General features: G+C 34.1%; 1 protein-coding gene across 4 annotated transcripts in view; it reads right to left on the reverse strand.

Moving 5' to 3' along the window:
• Positions 1 to 16,052, reverse strand: part of CDK13 (cyclin dependent kinase 13) — a 119,475-nt gene that overhangs the window by 34,676 nt on the left and 68,747 nt on the right. For all 4 annotated transcript variants that reach the window (XM_032430588.1, XM_032430586.1, XM_032430587.1 and 1 more), the window contains exons 6-7: positions 8,348 to 8,537; positions 7,078 to 7,134 (exon numbers count right to left, since the gene is read on the reverse strand). In XM_032430588.1, the coding sequence (XP_032286479.1) occupies positions 7,078 to 7,134; positions 8,348 to 8,537 (247 nt within the window). The remainder of the gene's footprint in view (positions 1 to 7,077; positions 7,135 to 8,347; positions 8,538 to 16,052) is intronic.

Raw genomic sequence — 16,052 nt, forward strand, 5'->3', positions numbered from 1 at the left:
AGATCCCTACCCAGTATTTCCATAAAAAGTGAATTTACTACTATGAAAAAAGAAACAGGACTGAAAAACAAATAGGTTCTTAGATGGTACAGAATAAATACACTTTTAAAAAGACAACCTGGGTCCCTGGGTAGCTCAGCTGGTTGAGTGTCTGACTCTTGGTTTTGGCTCAGGTTATGATCTCGGGGTCCTGGGACTGAGCCCCGCATTAGGCTCCCCAATCACTGGGGAGTCTGCTTGAGATTCTCTCTTTCCCTCTCCCTCTGGCCCTCTCCCCGCTTGCCCGCCCTCTCTAAAATACGTCTTAAAAAAAAGAAAACCGAAAAACAGAAAATAAACCACCCCATTTACTCCCATAATTAAGTTAAACTCTAAGTTATAAATTCCATACCTGGCAAAATACACACACATACACAAAATACCTCTGCCATTAAATTTTAAAAAACCAAACAATAATTCCAGTAAGCTATTATTCTTAGTAAAAACTAAACTTTGTAAAGATCCAGAAATACTGGTCTCAACGTTACAAATTCTGAATTTCAATTTCTACTGAGTATCTTCACCTGTAAATCTCATTAACAGTTTTTGAAAAGAAAGCAGACACTATTTCTTTTCCGCTAGGGGAAAAAAACAACACTCTAAAAATGACAACAAGAATACTTCCTTTGTTTTGTTTTGTTTTTTCAAAACTTCTGCCTTAATGTGGTCAACAAGATTTTAAAATGTAAGTCATCAGGCTTGTAGATAATAAAACTTGGAAATCTCAGGTTATTTAAAATATCTGATGTATCAAAATATTTTTCAATTATAGCCTTCTCATTTGTTATTCAAGGAGCTTTAAGGGAGATTCAGAAATGGAAATATCATACAACTTGCAGGAAGACTAAATGAGTATCCTTCACTGGGCAAAAATAAAATATATTATCTGAAGGCCAAGAGAGCAGAGACAGTAAAATTCAGGGACTGTTTGTTGTTACAACTGTAAAAACCTGCCATCAGCCTAATGGTACCTCCAAAGCAGACTCTAGATGCCCCTAGAGCTCTGCACCTAGAAGATACTTTTAGAAGTGGGAAATTTATTTTAGGAAATCAAGGTTAGATCCAGAGTCTTACCAAAGAAGAACTCCAGTATAATGAAAATAAAACACCTTTCTGTCAAAAGATTCAAGTTTGAGTCTTAGCTCTACCACTAATTATGTGATCTGGAAAATACACTGAAATTTTGTAAATTTCAGTTTCATTATCTTTGTACCTAAGAATGATATCTACACCACCTGTTTCAGAGAACTGCTTTCCCTTAAAATAATTCTTGTGAAAGGGGATTATATATAATAAATTACCATGCACAAATGCTAGTTAAGTTTGTTCCTTCTTTATAAACAACAAATATTTATTGAAACTCTGAGCTCAGTACTGCACTAAGGCACCAAGAGATGGCTGGACCAAACAAACAGCCAACCAACCAACCATGGTTGGAGCTGTTTAAAACCTTAAAGTTTGGTGGTAACAGATATTATAATAATAAACTTTAAGTACTATGTAAATTAATGAATAATGTATTCTGGACACATAAAGGAAGATGTGCCCAATGTTGACTATAGGATTCGGGGTAAATTTTTCAAGGGAGGTAGTGACTGAACTGAAGGAAAAAACAAATTTGTCAGACTGAGATAATGGAGAGTATAATTCCATACAAAAGGAAACAACTTATGTAGGTTCATAAAGGCACTTAAGAGCTTAACTTGTTTAGGGAACTACAAATAGTTCAACATTGCTATTATCTTGGGGGGTGGCGGGGAGTGGCAGGCAGGGGACAGTAATAAGAATGGCAGAAGAAAAGAATGTTAGGGAAAAAGACCAGAGGTACGAAAAGCAATATAATTCTATTTATAGTGGTCTATAGGAGACATATCTATATGTGAGAGTGACTGAATACATTCAACCAAAATAGGGAAAAAAGGAAAAGGAGCAGACTTTTTTGGGGGGAATGTGAAGATAGGCTTTGTAATAATATGTTTCATTTAAAGTACCTGCATCACCTGGGTGGAGTTGTCCAGTAAACACACAGGTTTAGAGATCAAAAGATGAAGGCTTGAAATTGAGATCTGTAAATCTTCAGCATTAAGGGAATGGATGAGATTTTCCCTACATGAAGAGGGGGCACACCATATCCTAAAAAATTAAATTGTCTTTCCCATTTTGTATGCTCAAAAATGTAAGCTACTCCATTAGGACCAAAGGAAGTACAATTTAATCTTGATCTTATGATTAGGTCAGCAATCTAAAAGAGATTCCCATTCCTAAACTTGTTTAGTCACATTATTTATTATTACTACGTTATTAACAATCTTATTACTATGGTTCTAATACTGGCCCGGGGTCTCCCAGAACATCCTCTGTATTATCTACAATCCCCAAAGCTCCCTGCACTAATCTATATCAGGAGGGTCCTCCAGAACAGAATGACCTTCTCTTGGATCAGAATTGATCAAGTAATTACTGTGAATGTGTTTTAAACTTTAGGGCATAAAAAATATAAATATGTAAAATATGGCCCCTGTCTTTTTTTTTTTTTTTTTTTACGATTTTATTTATTCATGAGAGACAGAGAGAGAGAGAGAGAGAGAGAGGCAGAGGGAGAAGCAGACTCCCAAGGAGCAGGGCGCTCGATGCGGGGCTCGATCCCAGGACCCCAGGATCATGACCTGAGCCAAAGGCAGACGCTCAACCATCTGAGCCACCCAGGCACCCTGGACCCTGTCTTTAAACTCACTAGAATTCTAGCTTAGGTGTAAAGACAAGAACACAAGTAATAAGTCCTGGATATAATTTCATCTAGTCCTTGGATAAGCTGCAAGAGGTAATACTTTCTCCCTCTTCCACTGATACCTATATATAGCTTTCCTATATATAGGAAAAATTTACTTTTGCTTTTAATGGCAATTTTATGAAAAGCCACTAGATGGTGATATTCCCTTAAAAAATGTTTAAGAACCTTATTTTGATCACAGTAACTTGTAGAACCCTAAGAGGTATGTTTTCCAATACCCTTTAAATAAGGATTTTAGAGATTTTTAAATCTTTCATCTTAAAGTTGAGAATGATAAGATACAGAGAGATTTGCCCAAGACTTGCCCAAGATGCCACAACTGCTTAAATAAAGAGCAATGCCAGGACTAGAGCCAAAGTCCTCCTGATTGAGCCCTAAGGGTGTTAATGTTCCTTTAATTAAAAAAGTAAATTTGCTAAGTTATAGTTTCTTCTCTAGAAAATGAAATTATCTTCAGTTTATGTGGAAAGCATGTATTTATTCATATGGGACAGTCACCTAAAGAGAAAAAGATATCCCGTCATTTGGGAAAGCACTGGAGCAATAACTTGGTAAAATAAAACTCAGAAGTGGGTATATTTTGTGGCTCAAAGTTTCAGGGAAAGTTTATTTTATTTTATTTTATTTTAGATTTTATTTATTTATTTGACAGAGAGAGACACAGCGAGAGAGGGAACGCAAGCAGAGCAGGGGGAGTGGGAGAAGGGAGAAGCAGGCTTCCCGCAGAGCATGGAGTCCGATGCGGGGCTCGATCCCAGGACCCTGGGATCATGACCTGAGCCGAAGGCAGACACTTAACAACTGAGCCACCCAGGCGCCCCGGGAAAGTTGATTTTAAAAATAGCTACTGAAAAAAATGAACAGGTGTAAAGAAATGGGCAAAAACCTCTGGTCTCAAGTTCTGTATTTCCCAAGGCCAAATGGGACAAAGTATAAATACTAGTATGCAAAATGAGAAAATGTTTATTGAAGTTTAAAGAAATCATTTCCCCCTAATTTTAACCCAGTGGTTCTCCTTCCACTCAGCACACATGACAGAGGAGATCCACATCGGTCACACCACCCCCCATCCTCAATTCCTAAGTATTGACTATCAGTCCATCCAGTTCTCAAATTCAAAAAAGATATCTGAAACCAAGTAAGTGAGAATGTAGTTGAAGCTATTACAGTGGTTAGCTGAAATGTGTTCTGTTTGGGAACAAACAAAACACCTTGCAATAATTTCTTGAACACTTCAGTTATTCTATCTGTAATAGCTAATTACTTAGAAAATACTTCCAAGTGACTTAACATTTGGATGGCTGTTATTACGTGAAAGCCTTACCTTTCTTCCTGCTTATAATGACAAAGAAATATGAATGAAAAATCATTTGTTACTTCTTTATTTCAAGAAATATCTAGAAAAGTTGGGACAATAGTCAATCTGCTAAAGGCAGTTATACCTATAAACCTATATATACCTATATATACCTATACCTATATATAGCTATATAAAAATTGGTATGTTATTAAAATTTACTACAACAGGGGCGCCTGGGTGGCTTAGTCGATTAAGAGTCTGCCTTCGGGGATGCCTGGGTGGCTCAGTCGGTTAAGCCTCTGCCTTCGGCTCAGGTCATGATCCCAGGGTTCTGGGATCGAGTCCCACATCGGGCTCCTTGCTCAGCAAGGAGCTTGCTTCTCCCTCTGCCTGCCTCTGTCTCTCTCTCTCTCTGATAAATAAATAAAATCTTAAAAAAAAAAAAAAAAGAGTCTGCCTTCGGCTCAGGTCATGAACCCAGGGTCCTGGGATAGAGCCCTGCATCAGGCTCCCTGCTCCGGGGGGAGTCTGCTTCTCCCTCTCCCACTACCCCCTGCTTGTGTTCCCTCTCTCGCCATCTCTCTCTCTGTAAAAAAAATAAATAAAATCTTTTAAAAAATGTTTTTAATTAAAAAAAAATTAAATTAAAAAAATTTACTAGAACAATGTATGTATTTTTAAAGTCATTTCATTAAAATTAAGCCTACTTCTCTGATTTTAAAGAAACTGGAATTATTCAAATCCGAAAAAGAAAAGTTTTAAGGGAATACATAAGCCCCTAAAAGACAGGATATTTGCTTACAAAACAAAATAACACACCAAGGTTTTATCTTACGAATTTGGTTAAGCAGGAAAATTCAGTAGATGCAAATTTGAAATTTTCTACTTTTGTAAGCTCAAAATTCCTGTATCAATTCAGTAGAGCAATGGAGACCACGGCTCAGTGAACACACCACACCCTTGGCACTCCAATGAAACCCAACATTCCATTTTAAAAGGTAAAATAAATAGGAAAATGGAGTTTGATAGGTAAAATTTGACATTACAGTTTTTCTGGAACATATCTGTTCCAATGTGAATAAGTATCAGCATAAAAAGAATCTATAAGATGAAAATGGTAATTTAGCTGTTCTCCATCTCCACTGAAACCTAACATGAAAACAAGGGATTTACAATCAAGTATGACAAACACATACATCTGTATTAAGAAAGGATGATCTAAACTACAGTGAAATCTCAATTAACCAACTACACAGACAGAATCCTTAATTAAGCAGAATTTCCCCCCTAAAGAACAGTCACTAAAATTTAGTTATTCAAATATACAAATATACGTCAAGAGACGTTTTGGATTAAGAGCATATTTGGCCAGTCTGTTTTTTCCTTCAATTTCTATCAAGAGGCATTATTATATAGGATGGAAAAGAAAAAAAACAAAAAACCTGGGAGTTGGAAATTTCAAACTATACACTCTTGACTCTACCAACAAATATTTTCTCATCTTTAAAGTCACTCAACCCTTTCTGGGCCTCAGTTTTCTCAAATACAAAATGAGGGTTACAGCTTTTAAGCTTTAAAACAGTTTTTTAAAAATTAACATATAATGTATTACTGGTTTCAGGGGTACAGGTCTGTGATTCATCAGTCTTACACAATTCACAGCACTCACCATAGCACATACCCTTCCCAGTGTCCATCACCTAGCCACCTAAAACAGTTTAAACTTAAAAAAAACACAATGCTTTCTTAAAACAAAATATTAATTAGAAGTGTAGCAAGTAAAACAAAAGTGGAAAACCTCTGGCTAAAGGAAGTATAGGGGACTGGAGCCCTGTCCAAAAAACTGTCTACACCACAGTTTCTGAGGGGTTTAATGAATTCTAGTGGATCTTAAACATACCATTTAAAAACCTCTCCACACTAAATAATGAAAATAGTTTTCAGAATGACATGACAGGCACGGCAAGATTCAAAAATAAACTTTTCACTGTAAAAAATTCAAACAAGAGGATTTTATCAACTAACCAGAAACTGGCCAACATTCAGTGAAAGTAAATACCTATTTCTAAGAATTCCAATGAACTGATGCATCGTTATATTAAATTATGGTTACACTAAAGAAATTACAGAATTGACAAAGTATTTCACAGAACATATATCTGAAAATAAACAGTACTGTTTGACAGGAAAGAAATGGGCCATACTAGAGATATATTAAGCCCAATTAATTCCATAGTTTGTTTACATAAAACCCACTATATCACAGAAGTGTTTTATTTTGAAATTCCGTATCTCTACACCCAACGTGGGGCTCGAACTTATAACCCCAAGATCAAGAGTCGCATGCTCTACCAACTGAGCCAGCCAGGTGCCCTCATATTAGTTCTAATAAGACAAGTCATATTTCACTACCACCATGTCCAAAGGAGCCAAATGGGATATACATCCCAACTGCAGCCACAGAAGCTCCACACAGAAAAGTTATACAATGGAACTTCTTCACAATAGTTTAAATAAAAGGCTCTAATGAGATTAAAACAAATGTTACTGTAGATAAAACTATAGTTTTAAAAAAACAGAAGTCCAAACTAATAATTAAAACAAAGTTTGTACGTTTAAACATGCAATACAAAAAGCACATACTAAGATTTTCACCAAACACAAAAATCACGAACATCTTAATATCTGAGTCTGCATTAGAAATTTAAGTATGAATTTTTTTAAAAGAAATTACATTCACCTCTAAATGCCAAAAAACAATTATTTTTAAATTGAGATAAATGCATAAAATCTGTAATTAAAACAGTCACTCCAATATGGTACAAAATTACATTTCACATATTTAACCACGAAAAGTAAATTTCCCTTTTCTTAAAAAAAATAATCAATAAGGTATTCTTAAAACTGGTCTCTATTGTCTGTAACAGTCACTTGAAAGTACTCTTACCTTTCTTCTGAGCTATACAATCGAGCAAGTCCAAAATCTGCAAGTTTTATTTGCCCTCTGGTAGAAGACAAAATGAACAAAAAGTATTAGTCTACTCTGACATCATACATTTTTGTATCCATTCATAGATATCTAATCATATCATACACATTCATATTCTATTCCTAAAACTAATAAAAAATATATAAACTTTAACTTTGGATCACACAGCAGTACCCTAAGTACTACAAGGAAAGGCAAATAGATAAACTCACAACAAAGTAAAAAAGTAGTACTTTTTCTCTGGTGACTTGAGCTACTATTATTCGAGTACCACCACCACCACCACCACTACTATTTTTACTGTACTAGCATTAACAGTATTTTAGTACTACTTAGTTCCTATTTAGAAAAGTACACTTCAATGAAAATAAACTGAGATCATTTCTGCTACTTAGTAATTAGACACACTACTTGTTCAATTCAAAATAATGCATAAGACTAAATCACATCATTTTAAATTTGTTTAATTTTCCAGTTCTTAGAGGGGCTAGGTACATAGAACCCTTTCGCCTACTAAAATCAGAACCAGGCATGCCTCACTTAAACTAACAAGTAATACCAATGATAAAAGAATTACCAGAGCTCAGGTTATGCTGTCAGTAAAATGTTTTTAACACATACTTTAAATACCCATTTATGTAGGGGCACCTGGGTGGCTTAGTCAATTAAGTGTCCAACTCTTGATTTTGGCTCAGGTCATGATCTCAGGGTCATGAGATCGAGCCCCCTGTCGGGCTCTGTGGTGGGTGTGCAGACTGCTAAAAATTCTCTCTCTCCCCCTCTACGTCTGTCCCCCCACGCTCCACTCGCAGTTTCTCTTAAAAAAAAAAAAATCTGCTTATGCATATGTGTGTGTATACATACTTCAAAAGAGTTCACTTTAAAACTGTGATACTGGTGTAAAAAATTTTCTAAATAAAAAAAAATTCTTAGATCTATTCCTAACCTAAAGCTGAAATCATATTATTAATTACTAGAATATTCATTCACATTATTTGGAAGAATATCAAATGAGAAATCAACTAAGTATTATTTTATGTACATTAAAAACTATTATTGGAAATTAATTAAAGTATATTTAACACAAGTTCAGATATACCTCAAGCAGTAATATTGCTGATTATATGTTAAAACAGTTTGAGCAATAAATTTTAAGTCTTTTTAACAGAATCAAGGTATACATTATATAACACTCATTTTAAACACATATATGAAACTCACATCATACCTATTATTTAGAAGAATATTTGAACATTTAATATCTCTATGCAAAAAGTTCTTCTTATGACAATAATCCAGACCTTCCATGAGCTGTCTCATAAATGACTTTATGTGATTTTCATTAAAATGAACCAAGCCTGATTCCAGAAGTCCCATCAGATCATGGTCCATATATTCAAACACCAGATAAAATGCACCTAAGAACAAGAATAATTAATTCATTAAAATGTTTTATTCTTACAACTTTTCTATAGGCTCAAAATTTAAAAAAATAAATGCTATGGAGAAAATTATTCCTTGAAAAGAAGCCCTACTTTGTCACTTCAATAACGTTCATCTTTCTGTCTGAATTTAATATCAATAAATGCATCCCAAGGAAACATCTAACTCCGTTTTCTTCTTTTGAAGAAAACTGTTAAGATATCAAATCAACCCTACAGTGCATAGTTTCTGGGTGTGATTAATATAAAATAAATTCTTAACTGTTTTATATACTGAACAAACTGTCTCTCAGCAGAAGCTGAATGAAATCAGTATAGTTCATCAAAGAAAATTTTGAAGTGTTAAAAGAATTGTGTTTCATAAGAAAAGAGTCTGGGCCCAGTTAGGACTTTTAGATGATCTCTATTAAGCCTGCAATAAACATATAATTTAATTCTGTTTATACAGCTCCAGAGCATTTGAAAGCATACAAACTGCAACTTTATTTTATAAAACCAGCTTAATCTTGCTACCAAAACCTAAAATAGCACATACACAACAACTGTACTTATAAGAGATTCAAAAATCGTAACTGAAGTTCATACAAACTGAAACCAAAGTTGTATCTAAAAATATTCCAATCAGACTAAGTTTAATTTATCAATTCAAGAATGGAAAAACTAACAAAATTCAATATATCAAAGAAAAAAGCTATTAACATGCCAAACAAGTCATCTGAAGAAAGCTAACAAACAGTTCCTAATTAAAAACAAAGATCTCACGCATAGTAAGAATGATTCTTGAACGCTGGGGATTAAAGAGTGCACTTGTGATGAGCGCTGGGTGTGGTATGTAAGTGTTGAATCACTAAATTGCACACCTGAAACTAACATTACCCTGTATGTTAACTAACTGTAATTTAAATAAAAGTTTTTCTTTTAATTTATAATGGTACCTCTCTCAAATCAACAACCAAGTCTTACTGAACAGTAAAACATGACAAAAACACTCATTACTAGTAACTGCTCTAGAGTTACTAAGTAAAATTATTTTTTTTTTGGAAGTTAGTAAGTAAAATTAAAGACAACATATAAACACTGAAATAGAGAAAAATATAATTATTAATAAAGATGACTATTTTCCTTGAAAATCCAACAGAATAAAAAGAGAGTACCTGGGTTAGAGAAAATCATATATAAAAAGCAAAAGACTTCATACATGCAAGTAACAACTCATTAGAAAATAAAATTTAAATAACTCCACATAAGGAAAAAAAATTAATACAAAGGACTAGGAATAAACTTTAACAAGAACTATACAAATTCATTAAATACCAAACTGTAAAATTCTGTATTTTAAAGCAATTTCAATAAAGGAACCAAGGATTTGTTTCTATTTTCTTTTGCTGACAGGATACTTATCTTCACAAAATAATTCTAAAGTTCACCTTAAAGAAAACAAAAACCAAAGTAGCAGCTAAAATGCTTCTGAAAATTAATCTACCAGAGATTAATATGACCTGTAGGGACAGACATAAAAGTGTAACATGATATACACCAGAAAACAGAGCCTAAATATACATCTAATAATTAAGAAAGCAACCATCAAAAAAAGAGGCAAAATTGGTAATGGGACAAATGTGTAACACCATAGGAAGATGGGGAGTTATACCAAAGGCAAAACAAAACCCCATTAAAAACCAACAGATTTTACTGAATAAAAATTTAGAATCACGTACATAAGTAAACAATATGGAAGAGAGGAAAAAGTAAATGACAAACTGGAGAAACACATCTGCTACAAAATGGCTCAATATCCATAATATAAAATGAAGTCTTAAAAATCAGTACAAAAGAAGACCAATCCCATAAGAGAAAATGAGAAATAAAATGAACTGTCAATATACAAAAGATATTTTTGTCCAAAATACATGAAAATGTGTTTATCTCACTATCAACCAAAATATACAAAGTAATATAACACTTTTAACTAAAGGAAAAAGATCTCAAAAAGAAAGACAATAAATACGCAGTATTGACAAATACTGTGAGGTGTTAAACAGATAATGTTATATAGTGCTAGTAAATTAGAAGATTTATAAAATATAACTAGGTAATATACACCAAAGCTTTAAAAATTACATTTCCTTTTACACAGCAAGTGCATTAATAGATATTTAGCATAAGGAAATAAAGATTGCAAAGATTTAGCTATAAGCATGTTCACTAAAAGCAATGTAGTATTAAATATTTAAAAGCAAAACAATAAGCAAAGAGAAAACAAAAAAAAAACTGGTTATTATGGTACATGTACATCATACCATGCACTTTGAAAATTACTGTAGAGGTATAATACCAATGTGGAAATGTATTATTGATGTTGAGTTAAAGTGAGTAGATTATAAAATAATCGGTACTTGATAGAGCTATCTTTGATGGGATTAAATAATGGAGAAAGTAGTTAGAGTTTGCGCAGAGCAACACAGTTGCCACAAGCCACATGGGGCTACTGAATACTTGAAATGTGGCTAGACCAATGTGCTGCAAGTGGAAAGCATACACTAGATTTCAAAGACTTACTACAGCAACAACAAAAAGAATATAAAGTATCTCAGTAATCTGTTATACTGATTACATTGATCTATTAGATATATTGGGTTAAATAAAAATACTTAAATTAACAACTGATTTTAATGAGGCTAAGAGATTATTTTAAATTAAAATAGAATGGCTTGCATTCTATTTCTATTAGAACTGAATCAGAGATATAAGAATTGAAACAGGAGAGCTAAAATTCTCATTATATACAGATAACATGATCTTTTGGTCCCTGAAAAAGACATAAACATTCAATGAAAAAATTATTAAAAACAGTAACACAATGTAGAAAAACAGCAAAAATAAAATATACAATAGTCATTAACATAACTACCAGTTAAAAGACAAAAGGGAAGACTCCATTTCTAGTAAGAGATTAATTTTTTTAAACTTAAGAAATGTACCAAGTCCTTCAAAGATAAACTAATAGGATACTCTTATAAGACAGAAAACCATACACAAAAAAATGCATACATTCTTAGATAAGAAGGCTCAACATGATAAAGATGTCAATTTTCCCCTAAATGATTTATAAATTAAGCACAAGCTCAATTTTTACTCATTTATTTATTAAAGATTTTATCTATTTATTCAGAGAGAGAGAGAACTCAAGCAGGGGGACAGGTAGAGAAAGAGAGAGAATCTCAAGCAGACTCTGCCCTGAGTATGGAGCCCCATGCAGGGCTCGCTCAATCTCACAACCCCAAGAACATAACCTGAGCTGAAACCAAGAGTCAGATGCTTAACTAACTAAGCTACCCAGGCACTCCCACAATTTTTAAAAATACAGGGTTTTTTCCCTACAATTAAACATAAAGTTGATGTTATATCCACATAGAAAAATAAATAAATAAGAACAGCAATGAAAACACCTAAAAGAGAAAAGGGCACCTGGGCATGAGGCTCTACCAGATATTAATTAAGGTCTATAACTAAAAAGTGTAATACTGCTAAGTGAACATGAAATATATCCAGAAATATACTCAAGCATGTACAGAACTTTAATATATGATAAAGATGGTGTATCAATTCAATGGGACAAAAGATGGACTTATTATTTAGCAATATTTGAGCAACTGAATAGGCAGACAGAAACAGATAAAACCCATCTGTTCCTCACAACATATACCAGCATAAAAAAGCACATGAACCACGGCTAAATATTAAAAATAAAACCATGAAAACATTTTTTAAAAAACATGAATTTCTTCATAACCTCAGAGTGAGGAAAACTGTCCTAACTGGGAATCAAATCAAGAAGAAATAAGAGGAAAACACTTTGATAATGTGACTATGTAAAAATAAAAATCTGCATGGCTAAAAACACTACAAACAAATTTAGAAGAGTAAAGCAAACTGGCAAATATTCATTTACAACTTATATTCCAGATAACTAATTAATATCAATCATAAAAAGTCCCTCTAAGTCAGAAAGAAAAGGATTAACAACCTTACAGAAAAGTGGGCAAAAGAAGACAGATAACTCACTGGGGAGGTGGAGGAGGGAGACAACAAATTCCCATTAAATCAATGGAAAGATGTTTAACCTTGCTCTTAAGAAAAATTTATTTTTCAAACTGAAACTTCACCACAATAACAAACTGACAATGATCCAAAAGAATGACACCAGACTCTACTGCAGAAGCTGTGAGAAACACTCCCATACACTGCTAGGAATTTGGCAATACCTAGTTTAATCACATTTAGCATTTCCCTTTGACTTAACAAGCCCAATTCTAGGAACCTGTCCCAAAATTCACTGACAAAAACACAAAATGATGTAGGCACAGAGCTGTTCAATGCAGCATTCTTTTTTTTCAAGATTTTATTTATTTATTTGAGAGAGTGAGAGAGAGAGCACCAGCACGGGGAAGGGGAGAAGCAGACTAGCAGGGAGTCTGATCCAGGGCTCGATCAGGACCCAAAGATCATGACCTAAGCCAAAGGCAGACGCTTAACCAAATGAGCCACCCAGGCACCCCCAGCATTACTTCTAACAGTAAAATACTGAAAAGCAAATGTCTGTCAGTAGGAGACTGACTAAACGGTGGCACATCCACACAGTAGAGTACTGTAGAGCCATAAAAAGGGATGACGACAATCTCTACTGATATGGAGAGTAATCTTCAGGATACATGATTAAATGTGAAGAACCAGGCACAGTACAGCATTTACTGTTATGCTCCTTTTATATACAGAGGGGAGGGTGAATATATAGAAAAGAAACTAAAATGATGAACTGAACATTTTAAAAATAAAACCCAGTTGCTCATAGGTAAGGGAGAGAACAAGAACAAGAGAAATGGAAGTGAGACTATTCTGAATGTGGCCTATTTTAAAGTTTTGTGTTTGGAATCGTGTAATGTTTTACATGATTAACATACATCATTAAACCAAAAGGGTAAAAAAGTAATGCCTAAAAATTGGAAACAGATGAACCTAAATGTGTATCAAACTGGCTGCATATGGTCTATATCATAGTATTTTTTTTTTAAGATTTTTTATTTATTTGACAGAGAGAGACACAGCGAGAGAGGGAACAGAAGCAGGGGAGTGGGAGAGGGAGAAGCAGGCTTCCTGCGGAGGCCCAATGCGGGGCTCGATCCCAGGACCCTGAGATTATGACCTGAGCCGAAGACAGATGCCTAATGACTGAGCCACCCAGGCGCCCCTATATCATAGTATTTTAACTATCCCCAGTGGGGTATATTCTAAGAACAAAAAGAAACACTAAGAAATCTAAAACTTTATTCAGTAGTCTTCTTAGTAATTAATATTAGTATTGTTACTTTAAAATTATTCTATGTATATTGTAGAACTACGTTAATATCTTGGGAATTAACATTTTTCGTATAAGAGATAGACAAGTATAAGACCAAAGAAATATAAATCCTGTTCTTTTAAATTAAAATCACCTATGGCAGGGGCGCCTGGCTAGCTAAGTCAGTAGAACATGCAACTCTTGATCTCAGGGTCGTGAATCCAAGCCCACGTTGCATGTGGAGCCTACTTAAAATAAAAAAATAAGTAAGAGTTTCTTTAAAAAAAAAAAAAAAAAATCATCTACGGTAGCCAGCCACCAAGATGGCCCCCAGTGCTTCTCATCTCCCAATATCTATGCCCTCCCACAGTGATTCAAGGACAGTCTGTGTGACCAACAAAGTATTGCAGAAGTGATAATGTCACTGGCTACCAAGGCAAGGTCACATAACCATGGCAGGTTCCATTTTACTTTCTTGGATAATTTGCCCTGGGAAAAGCCAGCCACCAAGCTGTCAGGACAGTCAAGCAACTGTGTTGAAAGTCCCATATGAAGAAGAACTGAGACCTCCCACCAATAATGGAATTACAACTTGCCAGCCATGTGAAGGAAGTTGATTCTCCGACTCTGGTCAAGCCTTCTTGTGACTACAGCCCTAATCAACATCTCATGGCAACCTCATGAGAGAACCTGAATCAAAACTGCCCAGCCAAGATGCTCTCAAATCCCTGCCCATAGAAACCATAAGAGATAATAGGGCGCCTGGGTGGCTCAGTTGGTTAAGCGACTGCCTTCGGCTCAGGTCATGGTCCCGGAGTGCTGGGATCAAGTCCCACATCAGGCTCCCGGCTCGGTGGGGAGCCTGCTTCTCCCTCTGACCCTCTCCCCTCTCATGCTGTTTCTCTCTCTCTCTCTCAAATAAATAAATAAATAAAATCTTAAAAAAAAAAAAAAAGAAACCATAAGAGATAATAGCTTCCAGCATCATCTTTGAAGTATAACTGCCAAAGAACTGGATTATATCTGAAGAAGCTTATAGATCTAATTACCATTTATAGGAAATATGCAAGTTAGAAGAACAAACTAAAGACACCAAAAGGAAGCATTTAGCCAAATCCAAAATGTGGCCTATTCTTCAGTAAATAAGTGGAATGAAATTTCTAAAAAGCAAGAGAAGATTCTAGAAGACCTAAAATGATAATTAACCACATACAATATAGATCTTGTTTCATCCAGATTCAAACAAAGCTCCTATAAAAAATATTTCTAAGATAACTGGGTAAATGTAAACACTGACTGTTAGATAATATTATAAAATTATTGTCTATTTTGTTAGGTATAAGGCCTCTTTCTTTTTCAACATAACCACAATTCCATTATCTATTATAGACAGATGATTAATCAAGTATTTATGTTTACAATATGATGCCTGGGATTCACTTAAAAATGGTCAAGAAAAATAAAAACAAGTAGGGAGAGATAAATGAAGTAAGATTAGCAAAATGTGGTAACAGGTAAATGTGAGAAATGGCAACACTGGGGTTCATCATCCCATTTTCTTTAAGTATGTTTGAGTATTTCAATAATATTGTTTTAAATGTCTGAAACAAAAATGAATAAATAAAAATTTTAGTAGGCTTTCAAATTATCCTGAATTAAGAGCTATATTGTTCCCATATTTTAACTTTGGTTTTATTTTTATCAAGGTTATATATTTATATAGTTTTAGGCAATGTTTCAAAGCCAGTGTTTCCAATTGTTTCAAACTGTGTCATGAAATCAATTTAGTAGGTCACAACCCGCATTTTGATTTTTATTTATTTATTTTTAAAGATTTTATTTTTAAGTAAGCTCTACACGTAACGTGGGACCCAAACCCACAATCCCAAGTTCAAGAGTCGCAAACTCTACCAACTGAGTCATTCAGGCGTCTCACAACCTGCATTTTTAAAAAGTTTTTTCTATTGCATGTTATTTTTCCTTACACTGTATTTAAACATTAGTAAAATCATACATAATAATATTTTTATAATATAGCATGCCAAGTAAACTTTCATAGTAGGAACTTATATACATACACAGAGTTAGAAAAATGTCCAATATCAAAATTCTAAGAGCAGTTTATCTCTGTGTGAGCAGATGGGTGATTTTTA

The sequence above is a fragment of the Phoca vitulina genome, unplaced genomic scaffold, assembly GCF_004348235.1.
Source record: "Phoca vitulina isolate PV1807 unplaced genomic scaffold, GSC_HSeal_1.0 scaffold44, whole genome shotgun sequence".
Taxonomy (NCBI): domain Eukaryota; kingdom Metazoa; phylum Chordata; class Mammalia; order Carnivora; family Phocidae; genus Phoca; species Phoca vitulina.